Source organism: Pristis pectinata, chromosome X (assembly GCF_009764475.1).
Source record: "Pristis pectinata isolate sPriPec2 chromosome X, sPriPec2.1.pri, whole genome shotgun sequence".
Taxonomy (NCBI): domain Eukaryota; kingdom Metazoa; phylum Chordata; class Chondrichthyes; order Rhinopristiformes; family Pristidae; genus Pristis; species Pristis pectinata.
In genome coordinates, this window is record NC_067450.1 from 14026770 (window position 1) to 14052834 (window position 26065).

The following is a 26065-nucleotide window of genomic DNA, read 5'->3' on the forward strand; positions in this document are numbered from 1 at the left end:
AGAAACACTCAGCAGGCCAGGCAGCATCTGTGAAAAGCAAAACAAAGCTAACGTATCCGGTCAAGGAACCTCAAGGACTGGAAAAGAAAGAAAAAAAAAATGTTATTTTAAATTGCAGAGAAGATGCAGGGACAAAGAGAATAGCTGTGATATACTGAAGCCAAAATTGCTGTGGGGATGAGTTTTTACTGGGGCAAACAGAGGGTGACAATGAAGTGTGACCTATTGCAAAGTGCACGTCAGGCTCTGCGAGAAACAAAGAAAAATCAGAGCCAATATGACTTACAACAAACATAGTTTCTTCTGATACGTGCAGAGGAAATGAGTATTTAGAAGTTGGAATATTCAATATTGAGTTTGGGAGACTGCACCGAGCCCAGAAGGAAGATGAGGAGTTGTTCCTGCTCAGGCCCTTCAGCTGAAAACACGCACAGCCCCAGCCACATTGACAGGCAGGTGCACCCAAACACAAGGGTGCACAAGCGCACGCACACACACGCACACACACACGCACACACACGCACACACACACGCACACACATGCACACAGACACGTACACAGACACTCACATGCACAGATCGCTCTTGTGTCCAGGATGCATTTCTCGCATTTCTTCAAGATATCCGGTAGTTGCTGCTACTGGTGCTGCCACCTGCTGACCAATGAAAGATTTGCCAGTTGCAAATGAGGTGCCGGTCAGCAGGAGCAAAGGAAAATGTGACAGTGAACATGTTGGAGAGTTGAACGTTTTCAATGATTGTTTCACTTGCAGAATGTAAACTACGACCTGACCAAAGGTTACCTCGATCTGGTCACCACGTACACCTCTCTGGTCATCCTGTTGGCTCGTGTGGAAGATCGAAAGGTCCTGCTTGGCTTGTACAACTGCGCCTATGAAATGTCCAATGGTACCAGGTAGAGCAATGAAAGATATTGTGAAGATACACAGCCAACAGCTTTCCGTTACATTGGGGATTATTGAACGGAAGAGTTGGAAGACTCTTCACCACTGTTAATAAATATTAAACCACACCCCCTCTGCCACACTGTCCCCTCCCTCACTCTCTCCCCTCCCCACTCTCTCCCCACCCTCCCTTTCTCCCCTTCACTCTCCCCACCCCCACACTCTCCCCTCCCTTACTCTGTCTCCCCACACTCTCCCCTCCCCCACACTCTCCCTCCCTACGCACTCTCCCTGCCCCGCACTCTCTGCCCTCCCCCACTCTCTCCTCTCCCCCACTCTCTCGCTTCACCCAAAAGAGAGCCGTGTTAAAACAGAAATGTTCAATTTTCTATGTCTTTTTCCAATTAGTGACTCCAGTTATTCCAGGCTTGCGCAGATGTTCCTGGAATATGACCATCCACTTAAGAAGCTCACGGAGGAGTTTGAACCCCATTGGAAGGTGAGTCTTCACACAATCAAAGGTATGCTCCACATTTCTCCAGTGAGAAAGAGCTTTGCTTCTGATGGGTTTGTTCCTTGATTCCAATGTCTTTGGTTGAGCCAATGTTAAAGATCAAATCTTAGCCCTGTGCCCCATTTCACTGAAGCTTGTGCTTTCTCTGACCTTTGCTGTGCTCCTGTTCGCCATCCAAGCTGCCTAACTTTGTGCAGTTGGGACACAATTCCCTGACTGCATCCAGCGTGGAATCTATACCCAGCAGTTTTGTCAAGGTAAGAGCCACAGGTGTGGTCCCTTCCCCTCAGCTGGAGAAAGGGAGGGTTCAGCTTTGTTTTTCCTGATTATGTTGCTAAATGCTTTGGGTTGAATTCATGCACAACTCCCTCTGAATGTCACTTCACCTATTTGGTACACCTTGCGGGAGAACGACAGCGTTGAGCGGCGTGTCACCGAATGTTTAATTGTTCCTTTTCTTGTTGCAGCTCCTCACTGATGCTCTCCTCTCGTTACAAACCCTCTTCCCAAGGAGGAATCTCTCTGCTGACCATTGGCGGAGTGCTCAGCTGCTCAGTTTGATCAGTACTGCAAACACCATGCTCATTCCTGCTGCCTCCAACACTGTAAGCAGAAGCAGTTCCTCATTTTCCAGCCGTATAAGAATGGATAATTTGATAAGGTGCTTTGGCTCTAAAGCCTTCACTCTCCTCTTTCTCCAGAAACACATCTAATTAATTCTTAAATCCACTCATTCTCTGCTTCAATGAACTTGCTAAGTGAAGTCGAGAAAACACTGTAAGTCTGGGTCTTGAGGTGTGCTGTTGGTTCCAGTACCTGTAAACGTGTGTTCAGTTGAACTCGCCATGACGTTGTGTGTGGTTCTGGCTCTGAGTGATGTTGCTGTGGGTTGTCATACATTTCAATCTGGGTCCTGATATGCATTGCTCTGGGCGCTGACACAACCTACACTGTGGGTCTTGTATCATTTATACCTTTGCTGAACTGCTGATTAACGAATGAAAATATTTGTGGCTTCCCATTCAGATGTCAATAATGGTGAAGCATTGGTTGCAAACCTGGCTGCATTGGGAGATGAAAGTATTCATTGCATTCTTGTCTCTTCCTTCAGATGCCATGTGAATACTTGTCACTGGAAGTAATGGAGAAATGGATTATCAGTAGGTATCACACAGCAACATCCCCAAAGCTGTCCAGAGCACTGGGACTTTAGAGTTCTACAATAAAGCCTGGATACAAAATAGAAGAAATTTAAATAAAACCGATATTGCCCTTAAAAGCAAAGTTGATCAAATGGTGCCCAACTACAGAGTAGTGCAGATCAAGAAACAAAGGACTGTAGATGCTGGAATCGAGATGAAAAAACATTGCTCTGCTGGAGGAACTCAGCAGGCCGGGCAGCATCTGTGGAGAAAAGTTTTGGGTCAGGACCTGCTTCTCTCCACGGATGCTGCCTGGCCTGCTGAGTTCCTCCAGCATCATCATGCAGCTGAATGGAATTTAATCTTAAATCTGGATTTGCACATAGACAGATCAAATACGTTGCAAAGAACTGCCAAATGACAGATAAACCAAGTAAAAAATACCTAGAGTAAACAAAAATAAAAAAAAACGCAGAAGCTGTAAATCTGAAATAAAAACAGAAAATGCTGGAAACACTCAGCAGGTCAGGCAGCGTAGGTGGAGAGATCAGGTCTGGGACCCTGACAAAGTGCCCTTGCCCTGAACCCTAACTCTGTTTCTCTCTTCACTGATGCTGCCTGACCTGCTGAGTGTTTCCAGAATTTTGTTTTAATTATAAAGAATTATCCAGACTTTGCCCAATAATGTTTGAATGTCCTTATACTCTGTCTTTGTGAAGTGTTCAGTTATGTACATGCGGGAAGCAGTTGTGAGCATGTTTCTCTTTGTCTTGGTGTTGGTGCAGACCATTGTGGATCCATTTTCATGTTCACATTGTCCCCCACTGATGAATTTGCCAGAATAACATTGAGAGTTGTGTGAAGTTGTCACCAGTGTGATTCAGATTGGAGGGCCGTGACCAGTGGTGTGTGCAGTCTCAGGATCCATCCCTCTGACAACGGCGCACAGTTCACTCGCTCGTGACTCCATTGTCGACTTCTCCAGCAGCCCAGAGCAGCGGGTCGACCTGCAGCAGACCCCGGCTGCATTTCCATTGCAGCCTTCCTCAAAGTGCATCTGGTCAGAGACTGAGCTCACGGCCAAACCGAGACCTTACAAATCCTCCTGCCAGGAGCGCCTGAGAGCTCATAAGGAGAAGGAGGAGGCCACTCGGCCCCTCGAGCCTGCCCCAACATTTAAGGAGATCATGGCTGATTCAATGCCAACCTCAGCACGACTTGTCCCCTCTCTCCCCACACCCCTTGACTTCCTTGTTGTTCAATTGTCAATCCCCACCTTGAATACAGTCAATGACCTTCTTCCACCTCACACCCCCCACCCCCAACTCAGCCCCTTGTCACCCAGGGGCTGTCCCCTCTCCCTTACTGTTCCCACCTGTTCCATCGTTCCTCCCTGACCTGATCTGGTTCCAATCTCACCTTGCTCATCAGATTCTGCCATCTGCAGCCCTTTGTTGCCTCCACCTGTTACCCACCAACCTCTGTCTCTACTTCCACCCTCCCCCCCTCACCTGCCCATCATCTCCCTCCTCACTTGCATCCACCTATCACCTGCCAGCCCCTGCCTTGCCCCTCCCTCTCACCTCTTTAAACCGGCCATCTCCGCTCCACTCTCAGTCCTGAGGCAGGGTCTCGACCCCAAACATCAACCATCCCTCTGCCTCCACAGATACTGCCTGACCTGCTGAGTTCCTCCAGCGCTTTGTTCACTGCTCCAGATTCCAGTGTCTGCAGTCGCTTGCGTCCCCAACCCCCAGATCCCCTTGAAATCTCTTCCCACTTACCCTAATAGAACACGGACCAGTACAGCACAGGAACAGGCCCTTCAGCCCACCATGTTGTGCTTAACTAATTAAACTAGTAATTAAACCCCTCACTAAACTATTCCCTTCTGCCTACAGAATGTCCATATCCCTCCATTCTCTGCACATCCATCTGCCTAAGAGCCTTTTAAACCCCTCTATCGTATCTGCCTCCCCCACCACCCCTGGCAGTCCATTCCAGGCACCCACCACTCTCTGTGTAAAAAATCTTGCCCCAGACATCTTTGAACTTACCCCCTCTCACCTTAAAAGCATACCCGCTGGTATTAGGCATTTCAACCCTGGGAAAAAGATACTGTCTACCCTCTCAGCGGTCCAGAGAAAACAACCCAAGTCTGTCCAACCTCTCCTTATCGCACATGCCCTCTAATCCAGGCAGCATCCTGGTGAACCTCTTCTGCACCCTCTCAGGTGCAGAATTTGTGCCCTCTAGTTTTAATAAGGGGAAGGTTTGCTACAGTCTGCCCTATCTACATCACTCCTAATTTTATACACTGCACTCATGTCCCCACTAAACCTCCCCCACCCCAGGGAGAACAGATTCAGCCTGCCCGGTCTCTCCCCATAACTGAAACACTCCGTCCCCGGCAACACCCTGGTGAATCCCCTCTGCACCCTCTCCAGTGCAGTCACATCCTTCCTGTAGTGTGGTGACCAGAACTGTACACAGTGCTCCAGCTGTGGTCTGATCAATGGTTTGTAAAGTTGGAACATGACCTCCCTGATCTTGTACTCAGTGACCCAACTACTGAAGGCCAGTATTCCATAAGCCTTCTTCACCATGTTATCTACCTGCACTGCCACCTTCAAGGATCTTTGGACCTGCACACCAAGGTCCCTCTGTTCCTCAACACCCCCTCAGACCTCACCTTTCACGGTGGATGTCCGAGCCTCATTAGTTCTCCCTAAATGCATCACCTCCCATTTATCGGGATGGAAAGCCATCTGCCGACCCTCAGCCCATTTCACCAACACATCGATATCACCCTGTGGCCTGAGACTGCCCCCCACACCATCAACAACTCCACCGATCTGTGTCATCTGTGAACTTACTGATCATGGCACCGACAGCCACATCCAGGTCATCCATCTGGATTGGAATCATGGAGTTATACAGCGCAGAGAAAAGTCCTTCGGCCCAACTCATCCCTACGGACATACAAACAACCAGGGTCCCAGCACCAACCCCTGTGGAACACCGCTGGTCACAGGCTCCAACGACTAAAGCAACCCTCTACCACCACCCTCTGTCTCCTATTGCCGAGCCAGTTTTGGATCCAATTTACCAACTTGCCCTGGATCCCAAGGACCCGAATCTTTTGGACCAGTGTCCCATGTGGGGAGACTGCTGGTCTTTAGCCTCATTAGTTTGCCTTGTACTTTCTAGTCATGACCCTGGGGCCCTTTTGCAGTCCCTTTGACTAGAAGGCATCGCTTCTGCAGGTGATGTGATCCACCAGCCTCTCCAAGTCCCAGGCAGTAAACCTGGCAGCATGTTTCCTTCTTCCAGTAATCACAGGTGCAGCCACAATGAGGGCAACCACTCTCTACAGGAGCTGCAGGAGAACACCTTGTCTTTCAGGGCTGCTGTGTAACTGGGAGATGCAAGAAGTTTGACTCGTGTCTTTACACAAGGGATCCTAATTTTTAAATGGCACTGTTAAATTTTTCAAGCTATTTAAAACAGTGTTATGGACACTGTTTTAAATAGCTTCAAAAATTTAACAGTGCCATTTAAAAATTAGGATCCCTTGTGTAAAGACACGAGTCAAACTTCTTGCGTGTGGTTAGTCCTGTGATGTGATGATCAGATGTTCATTCATGTGTTTCTATGTGGGGAGGTTTAATACTCACAGCACCGAGTGCCACATTGTCTTTGTTCTTGTGGACCTGCAGTAAGTAGGGACTAACTCAGGGCAGGTGTGTAAACACAAGATGCCACACGTTTCCCCGGCAGTGGGCTTGAATAAAATGTCCCCTTAGTTGTGCTGCATGAGACAGCTTTCCCCTTCTAATATATTCTTTTTTCACTGATTTAGTTGGCTTCCTGCTCTGTCACAGCAGTTTAAACTCAGAGCAAGCGTGTCAGGCACTATGGAAAGAGGCGATGCAGTGCAGTCTGTGCATTGAGCTTTTCAGAGATGAGGTCCTGATCCATCACAAGATGACTGAGGAACTGTTCAGCAGTATGAAAGGGTAACGTATCCAACCCCATTCACATCTTACCTGGACAGAACCTTCACTGTGGCACACTGTTGTGGAAGCTTTATTCCACACCTGACTTGTGCTGATACCTTTTCTGAGCAGTTTGAGAGTGCATTGTGGAGGGAGCTGTACTCCCCCAACTCTATACCTGCCTGGGAATGGTTAATGGGACATTGTGAGGATGCTTTATTCTGCTGAGAGTAGAAATAATCTCGGGGAACTATGATGATGGAAATCTTCCTTGGCACCACCCTGTCCCACCAAAAAAGACCCTAAGCTATCATAAAAAGACATCTTTACTCTTTTATTCAAATCCTCTCATAAAGGCCAACTTTCCCTCCTCATCACTTACTGCCCCTTCAGTGTTGGCTTTTCCTGACTCGTGTACAAGGAAACCCGCGCATCCCTTCGAACAGCAACACCACCCAATCCATCCCCATTTCACCAACACTCTGCTCTTTCTGCTCTGTGCACTGAACCATAGAACCATAGAACACTACAGCACAGAAAAACAGGTCATTCAACCCTCCTAGTCTGTGCCGATACGTTATTCCGCTCGTCCCACTTACCTGCACCCAGTCCATAACCCTCCAGACCTCCCCCATCCATGTATCTATCCAATTTATTCTTAATACTTAAGAGTGAGCCCGCATTTACCACGTCAGATGGCAGCTCGTTCCACACTCCCACCACTCTGAGTGAAGAAGTTCCCCCTAATGTTCCCCCTAAACCTTTCCCCTTTCACCCTAAAGCCATGTCCTCTCGTACTTATCTCTCCTAATCCAGGTGGAAAGAGCCTACTCACATTAACTCTGTCTATACCCCTCATAATTTTGTAAACCTCTATCAAGTCTCCCCTCATTCTTCTACGCTCCAAGGAATTAAGTCCTAACCTGTTCAATCTTTCCCTGTAACTCAACTCCTGAAGACCCGGCAACATTCCAGTAAATCTCCTCTGCACTCTTTCAATCTTACTGACATCCTTCCTATAGTTAGGTGACCAGAACTGCACACAATACTCCAAATCTGGCCTCACCAATGTCTTATACAAGCTCACCATAACATCCCAACTCCTGTACTCAATACTTTGATTTCTGAATGCCAGGATGCCAAAAGCTGCCTTTACAACCCTGTCTACCTGTCACTTTCAGGAAATCGTGTATCTGAACTCCCAGATCCCTTTGTTCCTCCGCACTCCTCGGTGCCCGGCCATTTACTGTGTATGTCCTACTTTGATCTGTCCTTCCAAAATGCAACACCTCACACGTCTGCATTAAATTCCATCTGTCATTTCACACGTTTCCACTTTCTATTCCATCTGCCATGTTCTCCCCCACTCACTCCACACCCCCCGAAACCTCTCCACATCCCCCTCCCCACTCCCACCTAGTTTAGCACCATCAACAAACCCAGGAATAGGACCTTTGGTGCCCTCAGTCAGACCAGTGATCCACGTTGTGAACAGCTGGTGTCCACACACCGACCCCTGTGATACCCCACCAGTCACAGCCGGCTATTCCCACTCCTTCCTCTCTGTCTGATAACCAATTCCCAATCCACGTCAGCACGTTACCCCAACTCCTGAGCTCTCACCTTGTCGACCGGATCGAAACCTGAAGCTCCAAATATATCACCTCTACTGGGCCCCCCTGATCTACCTCATTCGTCACATCCTCAAGGAACTCCGATGGTCAAACATGATTTTCCTGGTAAATCCACACTGACTCTGCTCAGTCCTATTATCCTTTTCCAGCTGTTCCCTTATTCCACCTTTCATTCGAGATTCTGGCATTTTGGCTGCCACTAATGTTCAGCTAACAGCTCGGTCTTTCCCTCTTGTCTCTCTCCCTCCGTCCTTCAATGGTGGGGTCACATTGGCTGCCCTCCAGTCCACAGAATCTACAGAACCCTGCAGATGGGAACCAGAGCACCCACTCAACCTAAAGCCGCCTCTTTCAAAGCCCTGGGACGGAGGTCATCGGCTCCTTGGGAGGTGTCAGATGATGTCAGCAGTTCTTCTCTTTCTCCCCCCCCGCTCTCTCTCTCTCTTCTCCCTCCTATTTCTCCCTCTCACCCTCCCTCTCTCCTCCTTCCCTCACCCTCTCTCTCTCCCTGTTCCTTCCTTTCTACCTCTCCCACTCTCTCTCGACCTCTCTCTCCTCCCTCTTGCTCTCTACCACTCTCGCTCTGCCTCTCTCCTTTCCTATGGAGTAGGGTTCTGTTAGCCAGCCTCCAATCTGTGACTACTAGTGTGTGCCCTCTGTCCACAGCAACCTCCTTGCACGCAGGTCATCATGCCTGGTGATTTATCGCCCTTCATTTCTCCAGAAGCTTACTTCCACTGATGCCAGTTTCTTCGAGCTCCCTATTCCTTCCCAACCTGTGTCCTGCTCTGTGTCCCAGAGGTTTTCTGTGTCTCCCGTGAATAGAGAGACAAAATATTTGTTTAATTTCTTGACCATTTCCTTATTCACCAATGCGGTTTCTCCTGCCTCAGTGTGTGAGGGACCACACTAACTTTATTCAGTCTTTTCCTTTCCACACATCTACATGTTGTGTCTGTTCCTCACTCGATCACTGTTGAATCCCACTTCTCCTGTACTCATCAAGGCCTTGCCCCCCCTTTGCTGAATTCTGGAATTTTCCCAGTCCTCAGTCTGACTGCTCCTTCTGGCAACATTATAAGCCTTTTTGGTCTGACACTGACTTTAACTTCTCTTGTTACTGCAGCTGAAGCATTTTTCATGTTGCTTTGAACTAAATCACTTCCAATCCTTCCTTAAAACTCGTCATATTATTACCACTGTTTCCTGACGAGAACTTCCCAAGGAGATCTTTCACTAATCCTCGCTCATGGCACAATGCTGGGTGGAACCGAGACTGGCCCTTGTTGGTTCCCTGTTGAACGCACAGTATGTTGTTCCTTAGCATGTCACGCCTCCGTGTTCTCCTCCCCCCACCCAACACGTTCCACCTCCTTTTTCTCCTTCCAGGCGGAGTTCTCTGCCTCCATCAAGGTGTAGGGTGGGTGGTGTCCCAAGGCACAGGACTGGGGGGAGATTGTTTCTCCATACCCACAAGACGTTTCGGTCCACACCTTCCTTCCACTCAGAGGGTACCTCTCCTCCTTGCCAGTCGCTGGCACCTCCTGCACCCTTCTTTGGTGTGGTTTTCAGTCCCACGCCGGGGCTGCCAAGGTGGAGTTGGCAGGACCAGCCTTTGTATGTGCTGTGCCTGGGTGTGAGCTGCCAGCCAGCTCCAGACCCTTCTGGTTCAAGGTACAAAGCCGGGCAGAGGCCGGGGGGTGGTGGAGACATTTACCACGTGCAGGATGGAGAGGCAGCCATGCAGTCCCACCTCTGTCCTCTTCTTCCAACGGTCTTCCTACACACGCGCGCGCACACGCACGCACGCACGCACGCGCACGCACACACACACACACACACACACACACACACATGGACACCAACCTCAACACAGACCGGGAATGTGCTGCAGATTCCAGAGAAGGGAGGCAGGAACTCCTCCCGACTTCCAACACACTGCAGTACGGCCACTGCACTGGGGCTGGAGGAACAGATTGCTGCCTTCTTCCCGTCATTTTCAAACGGGTAGTTGGCAATTGGTTCATTATCGTCCATTTCCCTGGCACGTGTCTCTCCGGCTCCCTCCCAGACCCATGGCTGGAAGGGCTGACTGTCCTTGCTGCCAGCACTGACTGGAATCTCGACTCTTGCAGATACAGTAAGCGGATCAGTGATGTAAAGGAATGCAGGGAACACGCCACCTCAAACAGGTACTGAACTTGCACACTGACAACAGACGGTGAGAGAGGGCCGCAGGCCAGGAGAGAGAAGGCCAGCAGGAAAAGTACAGAGGGTGAAGGAAAGACAGAGGGGGTTGCGGGCACAGTGTGTGTAGGGGGGGTCAGTGTGGGGGGGTCAGTGTGTGGGGTGGGGGTCAGTGTGTTGGAGGGGTCAGTGTGTGTGTGTGGTCAGTGTGTGTTGGGGGGGTCAATGTGGGGGGGATCAGTGTGTGTGTGGGGGGTCAGTGGGGGGGGTCAGTGTGTGTGGGGGGGTCAGAGCTTCGGGGGGGGGTCAATGCTTGGGGTGGTCAGTGCGTGAGGGTGTGGTCAGTGTGGGAGGGTCAGTGTGTGGGGGGGTCAGTGTGTGGGGGGGTCAGTGTGGGAGGGGTCAGTGTGTGTGTGGGGATCAGTGTGTGTGGCGGGTTCAGAGCTTGGGGGGGTCAATGCTTGGGGTGGTCAGTGCGTGAGGGTGTGGTCAGTGTGTGGGGGGTCAGTGCGGGGGGGCTCAGTGTGTGGGGGGGTCAGTGCGGGGGGGTCATTGTGTGTGTGGGGATCAGTGTGTGTGGCGGGTTCAGAGCTTGGGGGGGTCAATGCTTGGGGTGGTCAGTGCGTGAGGGTGTGGTCAGTGTGGGGGTGGTCAGTGTGGGAGGGGTCAGTGTGTGTGTGGGGATCAGTGTGTGTGGCGGGTTCAGAGCTTGGGGGGGTCAATGCTTGGGGTGGTCAGTGTGTGCGGGTGTGGTCAGTGTGGGGGTGGTCAGTGTGGGAGGGTCAGTGCGGGGGGGGGTCAGTGTGTGGGGGGGTCAGTGTGTGGGGGGGTCAGTGCGGGGGGGTCATTGTGTGTGTGGGGATCAGTGTGTGTGGCGGGTTCAGAGCTTGGGGGGGGTCAATGCTTGGGGTGGTCAGTGTGTGCGGGTGTGGTCAGTGTGGGAGGATCAGTGTGTGGGGGGTCAGTGCGGGGGGGCTCAGTGTGTGGGGGGGTCAGTGCGGGGGGGTCATTGTGTGTGTGGGGATCAGTGTGTGTGGCGGGTTCAGAGCTTGGGGGGGTCAATGCTTGGGGTGGTCAGTGTGTGCGGGTGTGGTCAGTGTGGGGGTGGTCAGTGTAGGGGGTTCAGTGTGTGGGGTGGTCAGTGAGGGGGTGGTCAGTGAGGGGGTGGTCAGTGAGGGGGTGGTCAGTATGTGGGGGGTCAGTGTGTGTTGGGGGGTCAGTGTGTGGGGGGTCAGAGCTTTGAGGGGTCAGTGCTTGGGGTGGTCAGTGCGTGCGGGGGGTCAGTGCGTGTGGGGGTGGTCAGTGTGGGACGGGTCAGTGTAGGGGGTTCAGTGTGTGGGGGGTCAGTATGGGGGGTCAGTCTGTGTGGGGGGTGGTCAGTGTGGGGCGCACCGTTGTGTGGTGGAAGGGGTCAGGTGAAGGTGGGAGTGGGAACCTATCCTTGAAGGGTCTGTTCATGCGTGGGGCTGACGTCGAGTCCGCCATACGTTGTTTAACCTGCCCCTACCGACCCTGCCCCTGCCCCCACCATCCCTCCCCCTCCCCCACTGACCTCGCACCAACCCTGCCCCTGCCCCACCGTCCCTTCCCCTCCCCCTCCCCCACTGACCTCGCACCAACCCTGCCCCTGCCCCACCGATCCTCCCCCTACCCACCGTCCCTCCCCTCCCCCTCCCCCTCCCTCTCCCCCACTGACCCCGCACCAACCCTGCCCCTGCCCCACCGATCCTCCCTCTCCCCCTCCCTCTCCCCCACTGAATCCGCACCAACCCTGCCCCTACCCACCGTCCCTCCCCCTCCCCCACTGACCTCGCACCAACCCTGCCCCTGCCCCACCGTTCCTCCCCCTCCCCACCGTCCTTCCCCCTCCCCCCCCACTGACCCCGCACCAACCCTGCCCCTGCCTCACTGACCCTCCCCGCCCCCACCGTCCATCCCCCTCCACCACCGATCCTTGTGTAGTATTGAACCGCCACATGGACGAGCTGCTATTAGTCATAATTTGAAAGTTACCATTTTTCCGCCTATTTTTAAGGGACAGGTCAGTATCTGGGCTGGGGATTGCTCTGAGACAGAGTGACAGCTCTGTTGACACTGGCTTGTGCTTTTTGTTCAGTGGATCTGTGCACAGAGAGAAACGTAATTTCCTGAGGAGTGCAGTGAGGGAGCTGAGCACGATCCTGTCCGAGGAACCCGGGCTGCTGGGACCAAAGGTAGGAGGAGAATCTCGGCGGGCGTGGTCCTGAGAAGAGTTCGTTCCAGCCCCAGAAGGAAAGCAGAGTGCTGTTTATGTCAGCAGAGCAGTGCGGGCTGTGAGAATGTGAAACAATACCAGACACTCAGCAGGTCAGGGAGCGCCTATGGGGAGAGGAACAGAGTTAATGTTTCAGAGGTGACCTCTTTCTCTGTTCCAAAATTCACCTGTCTCATAGTGTTTGCATCAGGGGCACTGGCAAAATGTGTGTGGGTATGTGTGTGTGTTTGGAGGGGGTGGCCTCACCACTCTTCAGTTCAACAGCAAGAATACCTCTGTCATATCTGCCTCCACCTCCACCCCTGGCAGCCCGTTCCAGGCACCCACCACTCTCTGTGTAAAAAAAAACGTGCCCCACACATCTCCATTAAACCTTCCCCCTCTCACCTTAAACCTATGCCCTCTAGTATTCATCATTTCTGCCCTGGGTAAAAGATACCAGCTGTCTACTCTATCTGTGCCTCTCATAATCTTATAAACCTCTATCAGGTCTCCACTCAGCCTCCGACGCTCCAGAGAAAACAACTCAAGTCTGTCCAACCTCTCCTTGTAGCTCATGCCCTCTAATCCTGGCAGCATCCTGGTGAACCTCTTCTGTACCCTTTCCTAAGCCTCCACACCCTCCTGTAATGGGGCGATTGGAACTACACACAGTATTCCAAGTGCTCCCGAACCAAAGTTTTATACAGCTGCAACATGACTTCCAGACTTTTATACTCAGTGCCCCTTGCAATGAGGGCAAGCGTGCAGTACACCTTCTTTACTGCCCTACCTACTTGTGCGGCCACTTTCAGGGAGCTATGGACTTGGACCCCAAGATCCCTCTGTACATCAATGCCGTTTAGGGTCCTACTGTTTACTGTATATTTTCCCCTAACATTGGCCTCCCAAAGTGCAATACTTCACACTCACACACCCCTCATCATTTTATGTACCTCTGTCAGGACCCCCCTCAGCCCCTCGCTCCAGGGAGAACAGACCCAGCCTCTCCAGTCTCTCCTCATAACAGAAACACTCCGTCCCAGGCAGCACCCTGGTGAATCCCCTCTGCACCCTCTCCAGTGCAGTCACATCCTTCCTGTAGTGCGGTGACCAGAACTGTACACAGTGCTCCAGCTGTGGTCTGACCAATGCTTTGTAGAGTTGCAATGTAACCTTCCAACCCTTGTATTCTATGCCCCAACCTCTGAAGACTAGTGTGCTGTACACCACCGTCATCACCCCGTGTCACTTTCAGGGAATCATGGACCTGGACCCGGTGGTCCCTCTGTTCATATCTCAGTCGAAGTTTTGTTGTGAACTTTTCTCTTTGATCCAGGCTCTCTTTGTCTTCATGGCTCTGTCGTTTTCTCGTGATGAGATTTCATGGCTTGTGCGTCACGCTGAGAACATCACCAAAACCAAGACCCCCGAAGACTACGTGGACAGGTGAGGGAGGGCGATGAGCAAAGGAGCATGACACCATTCGTGGTTGGGCTGCCTCACATTCTATCTCTGCCAATGGTGACTAATTGAATAAACATGTAGAGAGAGCCTGTGCACTGAGAGCCCTTTACCGTAAGTGCCCGATTCATCCCGTTGAATGTTTTGATGAGTTAAAGAGTGCAGTGGATGAGTCAGCTGGTTCACACACTTCCAGACTTAACACAAATGAGAGGTTGAGCTGGCTGTGGAAGGGTACACGTTCACAGTTACCCTGAGAAAGTGGTGGGTTTTACTCAAACTGCTGCATTCTGTACATGTGGAAACAGACCACTTCATCCCTCAAACCTGAGCTGCTGATATAGTGAGCTAACTTCCTGCACCCACCTTTGGTTCCCGCCTTCCATTCCTAAACATTGATACGGAGAGGGAATTGGTTGGGATTGAGGCAGAGGAGAGGCTAATGGGGCCAGTGACTTGCGCTTTCACCCAGGGTGGTTATAAATGGCTGAAAGGCAAGTTATCTCGATGTGGTTCAGGCAGACTGAAGATCAACGTACTTGTCGGGAAATCTTCAAACTGGTGGGAGAATTGGTGCAATTCAGAAAGAGGTTATGCAGCACACGGGGCCCTGCACATCATGCCCAGAGCACAGTAGCAATGGAGTCAGGGTCAGCGTTCATGAAAGCCTGGTCCAGCCACAGTTAAGTTTGCAGCTGTCACTAAAATAGGTGGTATAGTGGACAAGGAAGATGGTTATCAAAAATTACAGGGGGATCTTGATCAGCTGGGTAAGTGGGCCGAGGAATGGCAGGTGGAGTTTGATTGGGGAATCAAAAACTATAGAGGGTATAGGTTTAAGGTGAGAGCGGAGATATTTAATAGGAACCTGAGGGGCAACTTTTTTTTACACAGAGGGTGGTGGGTGTATGGAACAAGCTGCCGGGGAAGTGGTTGAGGCAGGTACATTAACAACATTTAAAAGACACTTGGACGTGGATAGGAAAGGTTCAGAGGGATATGGGCCAAACATGGGCAAATGGGACGACCTTAGTTGGGCATCTTGGTCGGCATGGACCAGTTGGGCCGAAGGGCCTGTTTCTGTGCTGTATGACTCTATAATCTGTGTGTGGAGCCACAAGAGATGAGCAAGACCACAAGTCAATACTTTTCATGGGAAGTCTGCATTGAACCATGGGTTCTGCACCTCACTGTGGAAGCCAGGGAATTCAAGGAACAGAAATAGGAAGTGATATTATGAAACATATTCACATTATGAAGGAGAAATGTTCAAACAGATAAAGGTGGATAAATCCCCAGGGCCTGACCAAGTGTATCCTAGGACATTGTGGGAGGCTTACATGGACTTTAGCAAAACCTTTGACGTGGTCCCGCATGGAGGTCTGGTCTGGAAGGTTAGGTCACATGGGATCCAGGGTGAGCTCATCAATTGGACACAAAACTGCCTTGGTGGTGGGAGGCAGAGGGTGGGAGTGGAGGGGTGTTTATCAGACTGGAGGCCTGTGACCAGTGGTGTGCCGCAGGGATCGGTGCTGGGTCCTCTGTTATTTGTCATCTATATTGGAGGGGATTCTGACAGACAGGATCTACCTGCATTTGGAAAGGCAGGGACTGATTAGGGAGTCAGCGTGGCTTAGTGCGTGGGAAATTGTGTCCTACGGATTTGATTGAGTTTTTTTGAAGAGGTGACCAAGAGGATTGATGAGGGCAGGGTAGTAGATGTTGTCTACATGGACTTTAGCAAGGTCTTTAACAAGGTCCCATGTGGAGGGCTGATCCGGAAATTTAGACCACATGGGACCCAGGGTGAGCTCGTCAATTGGATACAAAACTGCCTTGGTGGTGGGAGGCAGAGGGTGGGAGTGGAAGGGTGTTTCTCAGACTGGAGGCCTGTGACCAGTGGTGTGCCGCAGGGATCGGTGCTGGGTCCTTTGTTGTTTGTCATCTATATTAACAGTTCGGATGAGAATGTAGGTGGCACGGTTAGTAAGTTTGTGGATGACACCAAAACTGGTGGTGTGGTGGACAGTGAAGAAGGTTGTCCAAGGTTACAACAGGATCGGGATCAGCTGGGGAAGTGGGCCAAGGAATGGCAGATGGAGTTTAACTCCGACAAGTGTGAAGTGATGCATTTTGGGAAGTTAAACCAGGGCAGGACGCACACAGTGAACGGCAGGGCCCTGGGGAGTGTTGTAGAACAGGGAGACCCAGGGGTACAGGTGCATAGTTCCCTGAATGTGGTGACACAGGTAGGCAGGGTGGGGAAGAAGGTGTATGGCATACTGGCCTTCGTCAGCCAAGGCACTGAGTACAGGAGTTGGGATGTCATGTTACAGCTGTACAAGGTATTGTTTTGTGTGTGGTTCTAGTCTGTGAGAGGTGGATTCAGTCAGAGAAGTGTGAGGTGATGTACTTGGGGAGGACAAACAAGGTGAGGGAGTACAGGACAACTGATGGGATACCAAGGAGTGTAGAGGAACAGTGGGATCTCGGAGTGCATGACCACAGAGCCCTGAAGATGCAGGGTAGGACGATAAGGTGGTTGAGAAGGTGGATGGGGTCCTGTCCTTTACTGACTGAGGCACAGAATACAAAAGCAGGGAGGTTGTCCTGTATCTAGATCGAACACTGGTGAGGACACAGCAGGAGCACTGGGGATGGGTCTGGTCACCACACTATGGGAAAGTGTGACAGCACAGGAGAGGGTGCAGAGGGGATTCACCAGGATGTTACCAGGGTTGGGGAGTTTTAGTTATGAGGATAGACTGACTCAACTGGGGCTGTGTCCTTTGGAACAGAAGAGGCTGAGGGAGACGACATGAGTGAAGGGGGCTGGATGGAGTAGACAAGGACGAGGCGGAGCCTTGGGGCAAAGGCTTCAAGCGATTGGTGGATGGATGAGAGTGGAGGTGAGGGGTGTGGGTGCCTGCACTCTGCTGATGGGTTGGAGAAGGGGAAACCCTTGACATGCTTGGTCACAGTAGCTGACGTGCTGGAAGCTGCAGGTATGGCCCACAGCTGGCAAGTGGGATTTGGCTGGCAAGGACTTGATGGGATGAATGGTCTCCCTCCCTGCTCCAACTGTTGAGGATTGCATTCCACCGGTGGAGTGCTCTTTGTACCGGAACGTAAGGAGGAGGAGGCCATTCGGCCCCTCGAGCCCGCTGCACCTGATCGCCTCCCTCCGTGCCGTTTCTCGGAATGTCCCCATGTCCTTCCTTTCGCTTCATGTCCAAAAATCTATCAACCTGTGTTTTGAACGACCTCAGTGACTGAGGCTCCACAGGTCTCTGGGGAGAGAGTGCCAGGGACTCACCTCCTCTGTATGCAGAAACTCCCCATCTCCGTCATGAACTGTCGACCCCGCGTTGTGAGACTGTGACCATGGTTCTGGATTCCCCAGCCGACCCCACATCCAGCCTGTCTCAAGCCCTGTCAGGATTTTGTCCACTTCAGTGAGATCTCCTCTCGTTCTTCTGAACACCACATAGTGCAGGCCTAGTCTGCTTCATCTCCCTGATGCCATCCCAGTTGGGATGTGAATCATCCTTTCACATGTTCTACAACATAGAAGCAAGGATTTGGCTCACAGAGTTATCCCATTCCCTCACTGATTTCCCTGTAACCTAATCTCCCCACATTCCCGTCGACTCCGCCCCAGAAAATGCCCCTCACCCACACACTAGGGACAATTTACAGCGGCCAATTAACCCACCAACACTGCATGTCGTTGGGATGTGGGAGGAAACCAGATCCCCCGGGGGAAACCCATGCGGTCACGGGGAGAACGTGCAAACTCCACACAGACAGCGCCGGAGGTCAGGATCGAACCCGGGTCTCTGGAGTTGTGAGACAGTGGCCCCACCCGCTGTGCCACTGTATTGCCTGTTTCACTCACTTTATTGCGCATACAGGCAACCCCCATGTTATGGGGGAGCTGCATTCCTCGAAAACGGTCCGTACCACGAGTTTCCGTAATGTGGACATGCCATCTGTGCGTGCGTCAAGAAATGCGAGTTGAAAAAAAACAATTTTGTGCTTCTTTATTTCCTTTTTTCCCCATAAACTTTGCGAGAGTGAATTTTATTCTGTATCTCAAATTGTCGGGCAGTGATTTGTGAATTCTGTGGGGGCGCATCTGTTCTGTAACATGGAGGTCGATGCATATCCTGCCTTGGGTAGGGAGACTAAATGCAAATGTGGTCTCACCGCAGTTCTGTATCACTGCACGAATCCTCTTGCATTCAGAGCCAACATAGCTATTCCCCACTTCCTTGCTGTTGTGCACATTACCCCTCAGTAACTGTTGTACATGGGCACCCAGGTTCTCTGAACATCAACACCTCTCAAACACTCAGCATTTAAACAATGCTCTGCCTTTCTCTGGTTTTCTACCAGTGAGCTCACGTTTCCACATTATGTTCCATCTGCCATGTTCCCACTCACTCACGTGGCCAAATCCCCCAAAAGTCTCCCCACACCCTCCTCATATCCCACACTGCCACCCAGCTTTGACCATCAGCAAACAGATGGAGTACGCTTAATCCCCTCACCCACATCACTGATGGATTGTAAACAGTTCGGGCCACGATGAAGGTCCTCCTCTCTCTCTGGTACCCTCTGCCCGTTGATACCCAGGATCCTGTGTGCCAATTTCGCAAGCTGTCCTGCTGCCTTTTAGTGAACCGTGCACAGACACCGCCAGATCTCTCTGTTCTTGTCCCTGTTCAGAATTGTGCCCTCTGGTCTATACTGCCTCTCCTCGTCCTTCCTGCCAAGAGTGTTCACCTCCCTGATTTCCTGAGCCATGTATCCACCCATTCTCCCAGCCAGTCAATGTCTGTTTAGTCCATTCCTGTCCCAGTTACAGTTCCACCACCCCCCCCCCCCCACAGTCTGTGGGTCATCTGCAGATTCAGAAACCGTGCCCTGTGAACCCAAGAGATAAATGAAAGCAGGCGCAATCCCTGGAGAGAGGCCGCACTTCCCTCGAGCTCAACACAACCTTCCGCAACACCTCCCTTCATCCTCTCTCAGGCCTTTGCATGTTTGAAGGTGTGACAAAGCTCTTGGGAGGATCAGCTCACTCACTCTGTCCTCCTCCTCTTCCAGCAACATCGCAGAGCTGCTGTTTGTGATGGAGGAGCTGCGCAGACTGTTACACACATATAAAAAGGTGATCCAGCGCTACTTCCTCCTGTACCTGTCTCGCTTCGATGCTGTCATCCTCAATGAAACCATTCAGGTAAGGAGAAGCCATTTTAAAGAGAAGAAATATCTGGGAGATCACTGTTGGCAAATCAACAGCCCTCAATCCCACCTTCCCTAGGGACCGGGGGCAGAAACAGCGGCGGGCTCGGAATATTTAAGCATTTCAACTCAGCAAGTGGATCGTAAGTTGAGATTGAATTCAAAGTGCAGGTGGTGTTGGAGGGGCTGGTCAGAATTGCTCTGCTATTGTACAGTGAACAGTCCAAATCCAGTATTTTCTGTTTAACCAGTTGCTCAAAATTATAGAAAATAATTGTATTTTATAAAATTACAAAATGCCTTTAATACATGTCCCAAAGTTCCAGTAACATAAAATTCGGAAGGTGTCCAGGCAGACACAGGGTAGTCTGTTCAACCTTGGATGTGGGGAAGCTTTTGTATACAGCAATTGGGGAAACATTAACTGGCTCTTGAAGAAATTTGTGTTGGTAAGTCCCAGATTGGTCAACAGAATTGAGGTCTGAGGAATTAAAGGCTCAGGAGCAGCAAGGATAGAGGAAAGAATCAGGTTTATTAGGCTTATATGACGTGAAACGTGTCGTTTTGCGGCAACAGTACAGTGCAAGACAAAAATTACTGTTACAAAAATAACTAAGTAGTGCAAAAGAGGGATAACGAGGTAGTGTTCATGGACTGTTCAGAAATCTGATGGCGGAGGGGAAGAAGCTGTTCCTGAAACGTTGAGCGTGGGTCTTCAGGCTCCTGTACCTCCTCCCTGATGGTAGTAATGAGAAGAGGGCATGTCCTGGATGGTGAGGGTCCTTAATGATGGATGCTGCCTTCGTGAAGCACAGCCTCCTGAAGATGTCCTCTATGATGGGGAGGATTGTGCCCATGATGGAGCTGGCTGAGTCTACAATGCTCTGCAGCCTCTTGCGATCCTATGCATTGGAGCCTCCATACCAGGCTGTGATGCAACCAGTCAGAATGGTCTCCACTGTACATCTGTAGAAATTTCCAAGAGTCTTTGGTGACGTACCAAATCTCCTCAAACTCCTAACAAAGTAGAGCCACTGGTGTGCCTTCTTCGTGATTGCATCAATGTGTTGGGCCCAGGATAGATCCTCTGAGATGTTGACGCCCAGGAACTTGAAGCTGCTCACCCTTTTCCGCTGCTGACCCCTCAATGAGGACTGGTGTGTGTTCTCCCGACTTCCCCTTCATGAAGTCCACCTCGTCATCGCCATCTGAAGTTCTGCCCACAACGGTGGTGTCATCAGCGAACTTATAGATGGTGTTTGAGCTGTGCCTAGCAACACAGTCATGAATGTCGAGTGAGTAGAGCAGTGGGCTAAGCATGCATCCTTGAGGTGCGCCTGTGTTGATTGTCAGCGAGGAGGAGATGTTACTACTGATCCGCACTGACTGTGGTCTCCCGATAAGGAAGTTGAGGATCCAGTTGCAGAGGGAGGAACAGAGGCCCAGGTTTTGAAGCTTGTTGATTAGTACTGAGGGGATGATGGTGTTGGACGCTGAGCTGTAATCGATAAACAGCAGCCTGACGTATGTTTTACTGTTGTCTAGGTGCTCCAAAGCTGAGTGGAGAGCCAGTGAGATTGTGTCCGCTGTAGACCTGTTGTGGCAGCAGGTCCAGGTCCTTGCTCAGGCAGGAGTTAACTCTAGCCATGACCAACCTCTCAAAGCACTTCATCACAGTAGATGTGAATGCTACCTGGCAATAGTCATTGAGGCAGCTCACCCTGCTCTTCTTGGGCACCGGTATGATTGATGCCCTTTTGAAGCAGGTGGGAACTTGGATTAAAGCCACAAGCAGAGGGTGGTGGTAAGGGGTTACTTTCCACACTGGGGGATGGTGGACAGAGGTGTCCCCAGGGGTCAGTGCTGGGACCACTGCTTTCTATATATATTCATGACCTAGACACGGGTGTGCAGGGTAAAATGTCCAAACCTGCTGACCACCCAAAGGTTGGAAGTGCGATGAGCTGTGAGGAGGACAGTAACTGTCTGTTCCAGGACACAGGCAGGTTGGCAGAATGGACAGGCAAGTGGCAGATGGAGTTTAATACAGGAAAGGGTGAAGTGAAACACTTGGGCAGAAAGAACAAGGAGAGACACGATGGGCTCAGTGGCACAGTGCTAAAGGGTGTGGGAACAGAGGGACCTGGGTGTACATGGACATCAGTCCTTGGAGGTGGTTGGGAATGTTGAGAGAGCGGCTGGTGAAGTGTTTGGGACCCTGGGATTCAGAGACAGAGGCACAGAGAACAAACACAGGGAGGTAATGTGGAAACTGGACAAACACTGGCTCGGCCACAGCTGGAGGAGTGCGGCCATTTCTGGTCACCACACTTTGGGAAGGATGTGAAGGTCCCAGAGAGGGGCTGGAAAGGTTTACTGGAACTGTTCTGGGAGCGAGGGGTTCCAGCCGCAGGGTTAGACTGGGGAAGTTGGGCTTGTTCCCCCTGGAGCAAAGGAGGTTGAGGGGAGACTGTGGAGGTGGACAGCGTCATGAGGGGTTCAGCCGGGGTTATGGGGGGAGCTGTTCCCATTGGTGGAGGGGTCAAGGACCAGTGGGCACTGAGTTAGTATCTTGTGCTGAAGATACAAGGAGGGTGTGAGGGAAACCCCTTCACCCAGAGAGCAGCGATGGTCTGGGACTCACTGCCTGTAGGGGGTGGGGACAGTGTCAATCAGGGCCTTCAAAAGGGTGCTGGATCGGCACTGGAGGGAATTACCTGCAGGGGGTGGGGAACGAGCGGGGGAATAGGGCTGGTGGGACTGTCTGCAGGGAGCAGGCAAACAACCTCTGGTGCTACACAAATTTTATGATTCTATGACTTGATTGGACATCTATGCTTTTGTTTCTATTTTTTTAGAATCTCTCTGTCTGTCCCGAGGAAGAATCTGTGATTATGTCGTCGTTTGTGAACAGTTTGACATCTCTGAATATCAAACAAGGTAATGATTTCAACTGGTGAAAAAGCCATGCGATTCTGTCAGCACTTTATTAAAGTCTAATCTGAGGCACAGAGATTAATGATCTTGCAGGGAACATGCTTGTCCAGATTATGGAGTCACCTCCCATTTCAACACACTGCTCCACATCAAACACTGACCCATCGACGTAAAGACAAAGAGACCACAGATGTTGGAATCTGGAATAAAAGCTTCCACCTTGCCCCCAGATCCAACTGGATCATCTCTGATGCTTCTCTTCCTTTCCTGGATCTCTCTGTCTCTATTCAGGACACAGACTTGCTCTGACATCTTCCATGAACCCAGTGACTCCCACAGCTACCTCGACAATACCTCCCACCCTGTCTCCAGTAAGGATGCTATCCTTTTTACTCAATTTCTCTGTCTCTCCCATCTGACAGGTCTTACTCCTAACCTCCCAGTGACACGCCATTTCAACTCCCCTTCCCATTCCCGCACTGACCTGTCAGTCCTCGGCCTTCCCTACTGCCACACAGACTGGAACAACACCTCATATTCACCAGGGTAGTCTGCAACCCAATGGCATGAACGTTGAATTTTCCAATGTCAGGTAACCCTCTCCCCAGGTTCGCTTCCCACACACACTCACCTGCTCACTGAGTTGTCTTCCTCCCTCGTTCACCTTTCCCCCCCCCCTCCCCAACCTGCTTCCACCTGCTCCCCCCATCTGCTTCCACCTGCCCCCCCCCCCACCTGGCTCACACCCCCCTCCATCTGGTTCCACCTGCCCCCCCCACCCCCCCTGGCTCGCCCCCCCCCACCCCCCCTGGCTCACCCCCCCATCTAGTTCTACCTGCCCCCCCCCCACCCCACCTGGTTCACACCCCCCATCTAGTTCTACCTACCTTGACTACCACCACCCCCCCCCCATCCGGTTCCACCTATCCCCAGACACTCTCTCACCCCCTTTTGTACTGCTGTCTCTCCTCTTCCCTCCGTCCTGGTGAAGGGTCGCAACCCGAAACCATGCCTTGCACCTTTTCCTCCACAGTTGCTGCCTGACCCGCTGCGTTTTTCCAGCGCTCTCTTTGTTGTATTGACCCATTTTATCTCTTCAATCGTGGACCATCTCCAACACGTCAAGTACCGACTCCTGTATATCGAGGCTTGAACCATGCAGGTGTGCTTATCTGTCTGCAGATGAACTGGCACTCAGTCAACAACACCGAGGAGTTAACAGTGACGTTTTTTTTCTTTTTATCACAGTTGATACTGAGGAGCAATTTAACTTCCATGGTCTGAGACTGGATTGGTTTCGACTCCAGGTAACTAGATTTTCTTATCATTTGATAAACAGCAGTAACCTTCAAGAATTTAGTCGGCATGGTGATGTACAAAGTGTGTACATGATGTGCAAAGGCAGTAACGATGTGATTGGGTCAATATGATGTCATCTCATGATGTCATTGACATAAGGAACTACTAAGTTTTAGCTGTGGAATAACATGGCTTCATGAGAGAAGGAGGTACCCAGGCCACAAAACATTGTTTCATCTGGGGCGGATATGGGTTGTCAAGTGATGGGGCAGTGTACGGGGGTGCAAGTGGGGATGGGGCTCAGGATAGAATGGGGGTGAGAAACCTTTCCTATCCACAAACCTGTCCAAATCTCTTGTAAACATTGTAATGGTACCCTTCTCTGCAACTTCCTCTGGCAGCTCATTCCACACACCCACCACCCTCTCCGTGGAAAACTTGCCCCTTGGGTCCCCTTTAAATCTTTCTCCTCCTACCTTAAACCTGTGCCCTCCAGGTTTAGACTCCCCTACCCTGGGGAAAAGACAGTGACCATCCACCTTATCGACGTCCCTCATGATTTTATAACCCTCTATAAGGTCACCCCTCAGCCTCCTTCGCTCCAGGGAAAACAGTCCCGGCCTGTCCAGTCTCTCCTTATAACTCGAGCCCTCCAGTCCCAGTAACATCCTGGTGAATATTTTCTTCACCCTTTCCAGCTTAATCCCACTATTCCTATAGCAAGGCGACCAGAACTGCACACACTACTCTAAGTGTGGTCTCACCAACGTCACGTGCAGTTGTAAAATGATGTCCCAACTCTTACACTCAACTCTTCTCTTGCTCAGTGTGATACCTTCTTCCCCACCCTGTCTACCTGTGTCACCACATTCAGGGAACTATGTACCTATACCACTGGGTCTCTCTGTTCTACAACACTCCCCAGGGCCCTGCCGTTCACTGTGTGCGTCCCGCCCTGGCTTAACTTCCCAAAATGCATCACTTCACACTTGTCCGAGTTAAACTCCATCTGCCATTCCTTGGCCCACTTCCCCAGCTGATCCCGATCCTGCTGTAACCTTGGACAACCTTCTTCACTGTCCACCACACCACCAGTTTTGGTGTCATCCACAAACTTACTAACCGTGCCACCTACATTCTCATCTGAACCGTTAATATAGATGACAAACAACAGAGGACCCAGCACCGATCCCTGCGGTACACCACTGGTCACAGGCCTCCAGTCTGAAGAACACCCCTCCACTACCACCCTCTGCCTCCTACCACCAAGGCAGTTTTGTATCCAATTGACGAGCTCACCCTGGATCCCATGTGATCTAACCTTCTGGACCAGCCCTCCATGTGGGACCTTGTTAAAGGCCTTGCTAAAGTCCATGTAGACAACATCTACCGCCCTGCCCTCATCAAAACTCTTGGTCACCTCTTCAAAAAAACTCAATCAAATCCGTAGAACATGATTTCCCACACACAAAGCTGTGCTGACTCTCCCTAATCAGTCCTTGCCTTTCCAAATGCAGGTAGATCCTGTCTCTCAGAATCTCCTCCAGTAACTTCCCCACCACTGATGTTAGGCTCACCGGCCTGTAGTTCCCTGGCTTGTCCTTGCAGCCCTTCTTAAATAAAGGCACAACATTGCCCACCTTCCAGTCTTCAGGTACGTCACCCATGACTAATGATGATACAAATCTCCCTGCCTGGACCCCAGCAATTTCTTCCCCAGCTTCCCCCAATGTTCTAGGATACACTTGGTCAGGCCCTGTGGATTTATCCACCCTTGTGCTCCTCAAGACTGCAAACACCTCCTCTTTCATAATGTTTATATGTTCCAAGACATCATTATCTCTTCCCTGAGTTCCCCAGCTTCCATGTCTTCTCCACTGTAAATATATACGAGAAATATTCATTTAACACCTTGCCCATCTCCTGTGGGTCCACAAGTAGATGACCACATTGGTCCTTCAGGGGCCCTATTTCTCTCCCCGTTACCCTTTTGCTCTTGTAGAATCTCTGAGGATTCCCCTTTACCTTATTTACCAAAGGTATCTCATGTCCCCTTTTTGCCCTCCTGACTTCCCTCCTAAGTGTACCCTTACATCTCTTGTACTCCTCAAGGGATTCACTTGATCCCAGCTGCCTGTACCTGGTATACACTTCCTCCTTTTTCCTGACCAGAGCCTCAATGTCCCTCGTGAACCGGGGTTCCCTACCCCTGCCAGCCTTGCCCTTCACTCCAACAGGAACACGCTGGCCCTGAACTCTCCCCATCTCACGTTTAAAAGCCTCCCACTTGCCAGACGTCCCTTTACCTGCAAACAGCCTCTCCCAATCAACCTCTTCAAGTTCCTGTCTAATGTCTTCAAAACTTACCTTGCCCCAATTTAGGACTAACTTCTGGACCATTTCTATCTTTTTCCGTAACTATTTAAAACTAACAGAACTGTGGTCACTGGTCCCACAGTGCTCCCGAACTGACACCTCAGTCACCTGCCCTGCCTCATTTCC

General features: G+C 51.0%; 1 protein-coding gene across 1 annotated transcript in view; it reads left to right on the top strand.

Moving 5' to 3' along the window:
• LOC127566986 (nck-associated protein 1-like) overlaps positions 1 to 26065 on the top strand; it is a 120490-nt gene that overhangs the window by 44952 nt on the left and 49473 nt on the right. The window contains exons 6-16 of the mRNA XM_052009573.1: positions 774 to 916; positions 1314 to 1404; positions 1887 to 2024; positions 2531 to 2579; positions 6424 to 6580; positions 10329 to 10385; positions 12497 to 12593; positions 13953 to 14062; positions 19190 to 19322; positions 22186 to 22267; positions 23513 to 23571. Of these exons, the coding sequence (XP_051865533.1) occupies positions 774 to 916; positions 1314 to 1404; positions 1887 to 2024; positions 2531 to 2579; positions 6424 to 6580; positions 10329 to 10385; positions 12497 to 12593; positions 13953 to 14062; positions 19190 to 19322; positions 22186 to 22267; positions 23513 to 23571 (1116 nt within the window). The remainder of the gene's footprint in view (positions 1 to 773; positions 917 to 1313; positions 1405 to 1886; positions 2025 to 2530; positions 2580 to 6423; positions 6581 to 10328; positions 10386 to 12496; positions 12594 to 13952; positions 14063 to 19189; positions 19323 to 22185; positions 22268 to 23512; positions 23572 to 26065) is intronic.